Source organism: Neovison vison, chromosome 3, assembly GCF_020171115.1.
Source record: "Neovison vison isolate M4711 chromosome 3, ASM_NN_V1, whole genome shotgun sequence".
In the NCBI taxonomy this organism is placed as follows: Eukaryota; Metazoa; Chordata; class Mammalia; order Carnivora; family Mustelidae; genus Neogale; species Neogale vison.
The window spans coordinates 218468782-218477550 of NC_058093.1; the positions used below are offsets into that span (position 1 = coordinate 218468782).

At 52.8% G+C, this 8769-nt stretch overlaps 1 protein-coding gene across 1 annotated transcript in view; it reads left to right on the forward strand.

The window, feature by feature from the left end:
• Nucleotides 1-8243, forward strand: part of TBC1D10A (TBC1 domain family member 10A) — a 31003-nt gene extending 22760 nt beyond the window's left edge. Inside the window, exons 3-9 of the mRNA XM_044243930.1 lie at nt 762-869; nt 4599-4705; nt 5392-5506; nt 5586-5651; nt 6356-6545; nt 6654-6808; nt 7378-8243. Of these exons, the coding sequence (XP_044099865.1) occupies nt 762-869; nt 4599-4705; nt 5392-5506; nt 5586-5651; nt 6356-6545; nt 6654-6808; nt 7378-7869 (1233 nt within the window). The 3' untranslated portion in view covers nt 7870-8243. The remainder of the gene's footprint in view (nt 1-761; nt 870-4598; nt 4706-5391; nt 5507-5585; nt 5652-6355; nt 6546-6653; nt 6809-7377) is intronic.
• Nucleotides 8244-8769: the final 526 nt, after the last annotated feature.

Consider the following 8769-nt stretch of genomic DNA (forward strand, 5'->3'; position numbering starts at 1 on the left):
CTTTCTTCTTCTCCTCTCCCAGTCTGTGAGTGGTAGGAAAGACCTGTGCCATTGTGGCAAGAGTTGGAATCAGTACTCACAGCCAGTCCAGCAGTCCCTGTGCTGGTGACTGTGGGAGCTCAGGATCAAGGAGAGCAGAAGAGAGGATTCATGACCAAAACAAAGAGGGAGCCATTCTGATCAGCTCCCATCTTCCTTCTGAGTTCTGCTGAGTTCTCTCCCCTCTAGGTGGGTTGTGTCCTGCCACATGGCTATTTAAACAAGCACCCCCATAGAAATGCCTAGGCCATGTCTCTGGGTCAGGGTCATCTCAAAAGCTACCCACCCTGCAACTACAGCTGTGCCCCACACCATGCAGATCTCTCCCTAGTGATGTCCCATGGGGCTTCTTCAGCTTGGAGGAACATTTTGCTTCATTTCCATTTTGATTCAGAAAATGGTCATAGGGATTCAGAATTATGTAGTAGACCTCAGGAATATCTGTTTCATCACTGGGTCAGAGGACAGGGAGACTGAGAACACCTGGTAGCAGCATATCTAATTATAGTCATTATTCCCCTTGCTCCCTGGTATCCTGGGCTCTGCATTGTAGCAGTAGTAGCAAAAGGAGGGAAGTCCTTTTTTCTCCCCCCTTTGCTTTTCCCGGTGTGCTAATTGAAGGCCCACCAAACACCAAGAGAAGAGTGGGGCTGGCACACAGCCTCTGGAGGTGTTGCCTTAGTGGATGTATGAGCACAGTCTTTTCTTTTTTTTTTTTTTAGATCCGTCTGCGGTGCCAGAAGGGCATCCCACCTTCTCTGCGGGGCCGTGCTTGGCAGTACCTGTCAGGAGGCAAGGTGAAGCTACAGCAGAACCCTGGAAAGTTTGATGTGAGTAGCCCTTCTTTCATCTTACCCTCCCTCCCGCATCTCTTGAAGTCCTTCACGTGGCAGCAATCCTCCAGGTACTTACTTAGACCTCAGCAGTATGAGCTGATTAGTGAGCCCACCCGTCAAATACTCCACTGACCAGGCCTGTCCAACCTGTAACTCCTGGGGGCTCTGCCCATCTGAAGCTCCAGCGCTGAACAGGCTTTAGTGGGTTGGACCGATTTTCCATCCTCCATTCCATCTCTTTCTCTTGTCAACCACCCAGTTTTGTTTTCTTGGGCTCAGCAGACTACCTCCAAGCTCTTGGTCATCAGGAGGGGACCCTCAGACCACTCCCCTGACTGCCTTGGGCTCTGTGCTCTGAGCCTTTGAAGGACTGCCCTCAGGGTCACAGAACCCTCAGTAACTCTTGGCCTCCCATCCTCGACTCTTTTCTCCTGCCTCATCCAAGCTGGCCAGACATAGTTCACCCATGCTGCTAGTGAGGTTGTCAGGCTTAGGGGTGGATGAGCCAAACCAGTATCCTTTGGGATTAGAAACCAATCAGTGACCAGAGAGGATATCCTCTGCAGGCATGCCTTTCCCTCTCTGCCCATTGCCCCTTGCCCCATGGCTGCCGGAGTAAGAATACCCCTCCATTCGTGGGACTTCTTAGGGCCTACCTGGGCTGGGCAGAAATTCCAGCATATACCCCTGTGAGAGGCACTTGGCTCCCCTGGGGTTGCCCCTGCTTACCCACCAGACCTGGCCCCAGGCATCAGGGTTTCTCATAAGCTCTTAGGACTGGTTAGCGGCAGTGAGACAGAGCTCCCAGCTACCAGCTCTCTGTTGACATAATTCATGCTTTGGCAAACACTCCTGTTTTGCCAAACCTGTTCCCTGAGAAGAGTGGGCGGGGCGGGGAAGCCCGAGTTTCTGCTGTTGACCCGAAGAGTGTGAGAGTCATTTGCTAGCAGCATTTGGCCGTGGGGCTGCAGGGTTTGGTGGAGTGTGGTTGGAAGCAGCTCTGGGAATCAGGGTGATTGGACTGTCCCACAGAGCAGCAATACCAGGCCTCTTGACTCCAGTCTCTTCTTCTGTCCCTTTCATTCCAGGAGGCTGCATCCTGGGTGGAGGGAGAGGTTCGGTTGGAAACCTCTCCCCAAATCTGTGGTTTACCTTTGGCTGCTAGAGCACAGGCATGGGAGCCAAGAGCTTTGTCAGCCTGGCCAGACTCCTGGTTCCATAGTTAGCAAATGTGAGCACATTCCATAGTAGCAGGGCACAGAGCTGTGTGTGCATTTTGTGTGTGGGGAGTAATGTATCTGAAGAGAAACCAGCCACCTTTGTGAAATCATGAGGGTTTCTTGTGGGAGAAGGTAGATTTGCCAAGAAAGGGCTTCTGGATCCTCTGAAGCCAAGTGGTGGGTCCCCAAGGCAGTCCTGGGGGCTGGAGCAGTGGTTTTCGAGCACACCTAGAAGGACTTCGCCTGTGGATGACATGGAGGAAGAGAGCAAGGATGAGAAGCTCCCTCTGGCTGCTGTGGACATGACAGTGTCCCCACACCCACAGTGTGGGTACAGTAACAGGCTGTTGGCAGCAGCACCTATTCCTGTATTCCCCGGAAGTCCCCTAGTCTTGGCTGTCAAGGAAGGTTCTGCAGCCTCTTATGGCTCATGGCTCTGTCTTCTCCCATCCTTGCTACTTCTTCCTCCCTCATTGGGCAGGGCAAGACCTCTGTCCTTTTCTTACCTGGTTTTCTTCTTGGCTTCACCTCATGATGGTGTGAGTGCCTTCAGGCTCTCTTGGAGGCTTCAGTATCTGCATCAGCTGCCAGCGGCCCACACCTGCTTTTGATTCCCAGAGCGTTTACTTGCCACAGGCCCTTTGCTATACCTCTTCCTTTCTTAGCCACCCATATATCATTAAGTGCCTTGGGCTGCTGAGGTACCAGGTGAGCACATCCTAGGAACTGACTTCTTGGGTGCTCAGGTCCCTACCTTACCAGAGCCCTCTGGAGAATCTGTGGGGTCTTCCTCCCCTTTCTGACAAAAACAATCCTGCATTGTACTCAAACAGTATCCAGCCCTCGGTTTGACTTGGGAGATTCATAGGCTACACACAAGCCCCATTTTGAGAATATGTGGGGCTCTAAAGGTTGTACACCCACTTCTTCAGCTGTGTGCCTGATGAAAAGACCTCTAAAGGCACCTGGTCATTTTCTCCAACCTCCAGCCTTGAACAGTCTTATCAGTTTTTAAGTCCAATACTTACTCTCTTGTGTCAAGTTACCTGACATCTTTAGTTGAATGTTGGGACACACCTACTGAGGGGACACAAGATGGAAAGGGGCTTTTATGAAGACACCTGCCAGTCAAGGCCAGGGCCTGGGTCTGTACCCATGGGTGTATTTGCTGAGAATCTGGCCGTCATCCCAGGGGCCTTCCCTAATACTGCATGAGCCCTGCAGGCAACATGTACATGGTCTACTTCCCTGCTCAGCCCTCTGGGTTTCCTTTTTATTGATTTTTTTCTTTCTATTTTTATGACTTTTAAAAAAAGATTTATTTGTTGATTTTAGAGAGAGAGTGAGAGAGACCACAAGTGTGTATGAGTGGAGGGAGAGGCAGAGGAGAGGGAGACAAGCAGACTCCCCGCTGAGCAGGGAAACTGATGTGGGGCTTGATCCCAGGACCCTGAGATCATGACCTGAGCCAAAATCAAGAGTCAGATGCTTAACCAACTGAGCCACCCAAACACCCTGATTTTTCCTTTCTATTTTTAAGTTGGGGTATTTACAGAGAGTGAAATGCATAGACCTTTGTCAGTTCAGTGAATTCTGACAAATAATACATATTCACATAACAACAAGCAAATCATGATACAGAACATTTCAAAAGATGGGGAAATGATTTTTCTTTGTGTAATGCTTTGTTTTTAAATGGTATTCATGTTAAAATGTTCACAGAAGTTTGAAGAAGAGAGTAAAACTTTGTCAAAACCCCAGTACCCAGAGATAGCTCTGAGTTTAATGTTTGACAAATGTCACATCCTTCCAGATAGCACTCATGCAGATCCCTCTCCTTCTCTCTCTTTCATACACACATGCACACATGCACACTCCTTCCTGAATAGGTGATGCCACTTGCACAGGGAAACAGAACGCAGAGGAACTGGGATCAATGGCTCTGAGTCAGCCTGGCTTCCAGGCCCAGCACCACCATTTTTCTAATCATGAGGACTTGGACAAGTGACTTTTCTTTGATCCTCAGTTTCCTCATCTGTGAACAGTGTAATGATAGGGCTTTTCTTTGAGGTTGAGAAGAGTCAGAGAGGCCTGCGGGTGGCTCAGAGCAGTGCCAACAGTGGTAGCTATTGCTTTGATAGTAGCCTTCCAGCTTAAGGACCTGAGATGTTTGAGTGAGTCCTGAATAAATTGCCCGGAGGTTATTTCCAGCTACAGCTATGACAGACATTCTTGACTACATGGGTCTTCCTAGAGTCAGGATCACTCCTCATCCCTTAGGGTTTCTAGGACCCTTTCCTCCTTCCCTCTTTGCCCCTTCTCTCTCATTCTTCTCAGGCTTCCTTACCTGAGCTTCCTGACTTGTCTTCAGGAAGGTCTAGTTCATGATGGGATTGGGTGGGCATTGCCCCTGGCAGAGGGTTCCTTCAATACCTGGGACAGTTGTATCTTCCCAGCAGCCATCACTGACTCCTCTAATACATGCTCTTGATCTTGCTTCTAGGAGCTGGACATGTCCCCTGGGGACCCCAAGTGGCTGGACGTGATTGAACGTGATCTGCACCGACAGTTCCCTTTCCATGAGATGTTTGTGTCCCGGGGAGGCCATGGGTAAGCAGACTGGATCTTATGGGCTGGAGGTGGTTCTGGACCCTGTTCCTCAGGGCACAGAGGAAGTAAAATGAGTTTGGGTGTATCTCAGGGGCCCAGAAGCTGGGAGCCCCAGACTCCACTGTTAGAGTTTTCCTTTGGTTTGAATCGGATGGGTCTCTCCTTAGCTCCTTCTCTTACTTTTAGGGCAACTTTCATTTATGCCCAAAGTGCTAGTGCTTGCCTGGTCTTCTTTTGGAAACAGGTTTTGGTGAGGAGAAAGAGTGTTAGAGATAACTGGGTAGGCAGAGGGTATGTAGAAGGGGAAGGATAGGCAGCCAGAGGACGAAGACAGATACCCGGGACAAAGCTGTCTGGCTAAGGAGACATAGCTGCTGAATGAGAGGCCCACACTTCCAGACCTGACACACCCTTACCTTGTATCTGGCATCCTGCCTGGTTCTGCCTCCGCTTTCTCTGCTGCTCTGCCTCTGCTCTCACCTGTCATATGGGGCGGGGCAGGGCTGGGGAGGTGCCCTCCGTGTCTCCTCCTCTGGTCCTGTGAGAGTCTGTGTGCTGTAGTGGGAAACCGACCCGTTGCTGACTACAGTCAGGTTCCTGGGGAGGTCAAGTTCTGAAACAAGTCTGACCTGGTAGGGGCGGCAGAGTCATACCTATCTTTCCTGCCCCACTTGGCCCTTCTACAGCCAGCAGGACCTTTTCCGTGTGCTGAAGGCCTATACCCTTTACCGACCCGAGGAGGGATACTGCCAGGCCCAGGCGCCCATTGCCGCTGTTCTACTCATGCACATGCCTGCTGAGGTACCACCAGGCCCTGGACGGGTGAGTGGGTGGGCAGGGAGTACCCAGCAGCAAGGCCTCATGCCTCTCTTGCCCACAGCAAGCCTTCTGGTGCCTGGTGCAGATCTGTGAGAAGTACCTGCCTGGCTACTACAGTGAGAAACTGGTAAGTGTTTCCTGGGTCCAGACCAGGCCTGGAACCTGACCTCTGTGGCCTCTCCAGACCTTCTTTCCACAGCCACTGTTGCCCTAGCTTAAAATCTTCCCAGACTTCTGTTGCTTTCAAGGCTGAAGACCCAAGGCCTTTCAAGGTCAGGTCTTCTAGGCTCCAGAGTTACTGGTTCCACCCTGGCCTCTATCTCTACTTCTAGCTGTCTGGCTGGTTTTCAGGGTCTCCGTTCCTCCAGAGCACCAAGTTCCTCCCTACCTCAGCCTTGGCATAGGTTTAAACCTCTACTCCCTTCATTCCTGTAATAACCCCTTCTTTCCTTCAGCTTTAAGCCCTCAGGGAGCTTTTTGTGACCCTGCAGGTGGGACCTCTCGCACATGCTGATCCAGCATTCCTGGTTCTGCCATACTCTGGGCACTTAGCCACCTCCCCCACCAACGCCTATCCTGCCCCCAGTCTCTTTGCTCCTGTGATTCATCTGTCTGCCTCTTTCCACTACATTCTCCGTGAGGTGGACCAGCTAGGTCTGTTTTGCTCTTCAGTGTATCCCAGTCCCCAACACAAGGTTGACTCCCGGCAGGCAGTAGCTGCCTGATGGATGGATGAATGAATGCCTGCCTGGTACTGGGAACCAGAGCGTAGTCTGGCCTGCCTGCTTCTAGCCTACAGTCCTGGCCCCATAGCTTCACTGTGTCCCCCAGGAGGCAATCCAACTGGATGGGGAGATCCTCTTCTCACTGCTGCAGAAGGTGTCACCTGTGGCCCACAAACACCTCAGCCGGCAGAAGATCGACCCGCTGCTATACATGACAGAGTGGTTCATGTGTGCCTTTGCCCGCACCTTGCCCTGGAGCTCTGTGCTGCGCGTCTGGGATATGTTCTTCTGTGAAGGTACTGGGTTAGGCTTGTGGGGGACACCCCTGCCTCTAACCCAGCCCACAGGGAGCTTCTGTTTTCAGAGAAATTCCTTACAGGCCCTTTTACCACCCCCCCATGCAGGAGTCAAGATCATCTTCCGGGTGGGGCTGGTGCTGCTGAAACATGCGTTGGGCTCCCCAGAAAAGCTCAAAGCCTGTCAGGGCCAGTACGAGACTATCGAGCAACTGCGGAGCCTCAGCCCCAAGATCATGCAGGAGGCCTTCCTGGTCCAGGAGGTGCGGCCCACACCCTCCCATCACCCTGGGTGGGAGTGGGAGATGTGGGGGCCCTTTAGAAGCAGCCTTGTAACTTTGGCCGAAGGTGGGTTATTGGTGCCAGGCCTGGTGCTCAGCAGCTCAGGATGGTGTGGGTAGACCTTCTCCTCCTGTCTTAGTGAGAAGACAGGGGCACAGGGAGGCCTAGGTTTGCAGGGCCTTCCCTGTTCTGAACCACTTGGGAATTAGAGGAGCTGTGACTCATTACCCTCTCTTCTTCCCTGGTACCACATCCATGGCCTTGGGTTTATTTTCCCTTTTTTCTTTCTTTTGTGGATTTTTGTCTCAGGGGCTGTACTTAGGTGACACATATTTAGGCAAGTAGACTCGAGTTGTGAGCAGCGTTCTCCTCGAGGCAGTGGGTCTCAAGTGCCTGAACTTGTAATCGTCACAGGGATGAGACCCCCATTATTCCTAGGGTCAGCCTTTAGTGACCAGGGCTGGGGGATGGTGAGGGAGAACAGGGCCAATTTGGAAGGTAGAGGGGAAGTTTCTTCCTGCTACCAATCTTACTGTCACTACGCACACAGGTGGTAGAGTTGCCGGTGACAGAGCGCCAGATTGAGCGTGAACATCTCATTCAGCTGCGGCGCTGGCAGGAGACCCGGGGTGAGCTGCAGTGCTGCTCCCCACCCAGGCTGCATGGTGCCAAGGCCATCATGGAGGCAGAGCCAGGCCCCCGGCCCACACTGCAACCTTCACCATCTATCCGCCTGCCCCCAGATGCCCCCCTCCCTGGCTCCAAAGGCAAGCCCAAGCCACCCAAACAGATCCAGAAGGAGAAGGAGCAATGGAAGCAGGCAAAGGCAAGTGGGCAGCTGGATAAGCCCCCAACCTCAAGTCAAACCAAGGTGGCAGCCGCTGCAGGAGATGCGTGTCCCCCACAGAATGTGCTCCTGAAGGACCCAGCCCCACAGGACTCAGCTCCCCAGGATTCAGCCTGCCACCACTCCCAGGATTCAGTCCACCACCACTCCCAGGAGAGCCTGACATCCCAGGAGAGTGAGGACACCTACTTGTAACCCTGGCAGCTCAGGCCTGTGGGGAAGGGTCTCCACACACCTACACAGCTCACAGACTGACATTCAAGGGCCTGCCTGTGCTCTGAGGGCCCAGCTGCCTGGCCCCTGGGCAGCAGAGAGTCTGGCTGGCCCAGCACAGATTCTGCCTGAGCCTTTTTATTTATTTTCTCCAGAGTGGAGTTTGGGCCAGCCCAGCTCAGGCAGGCAGAAGTGAGGGCCAATGGGCAGGGCCTCACTCAGCCTCCTCCTCCTGGGGGGATGCTTCCCAGGCTAGGGTGCTGTTGTGAGGAGAGAGGGTGGGGTAAAGGGTGGGGTGCTCTTTGTGTAAAATAGAAACATGATTTTGTACAGAAATAAACAAGCTTGTGTAGAGAGTTGGTGTGTGGCTAGGGACTGGGAAGGGGAGCCACCCCTGGTGCTCAGCGTCTCTTCTTTCTACCCTACAGAGCCCCCCATCCTGGCCCCCAGCCCAGCACAAGAGCCTCTCTCAGAAGTACCTTTGTCATAGGCCAGTCTTTGTTTCTGGCCCACACTTTCCCTCACTTCATCCCCTCTGCCCCATGTCCACCAGTCTGCCATGGAAGAGGGTCACTAGAGCCCAGTGCTGGAGCAGAGCAGGGCCTGCTTCCCAGGACTTGACACCTACCCATCTCTGAGGGGGAGGGGCTTCCTCCATCAAGGCCCCTTGCCTGGATGCCGCGTCAAACCCCAGTGAGGTTCTGAATGTTTATTTTGGGTTGAGTGCTGGCACCAGGGGTCAGGGACCATGAATGAATGCCCTTACATGCCTAGTCTAAGCCTCCATTGGACACACACAGGGATGAAGGAAGAAGTTTGGGTCTTTGATAGAAGGCTGCCTGCTGTTTGCTGAACACTTAGCATGTGCCACGTTGGGCTGGT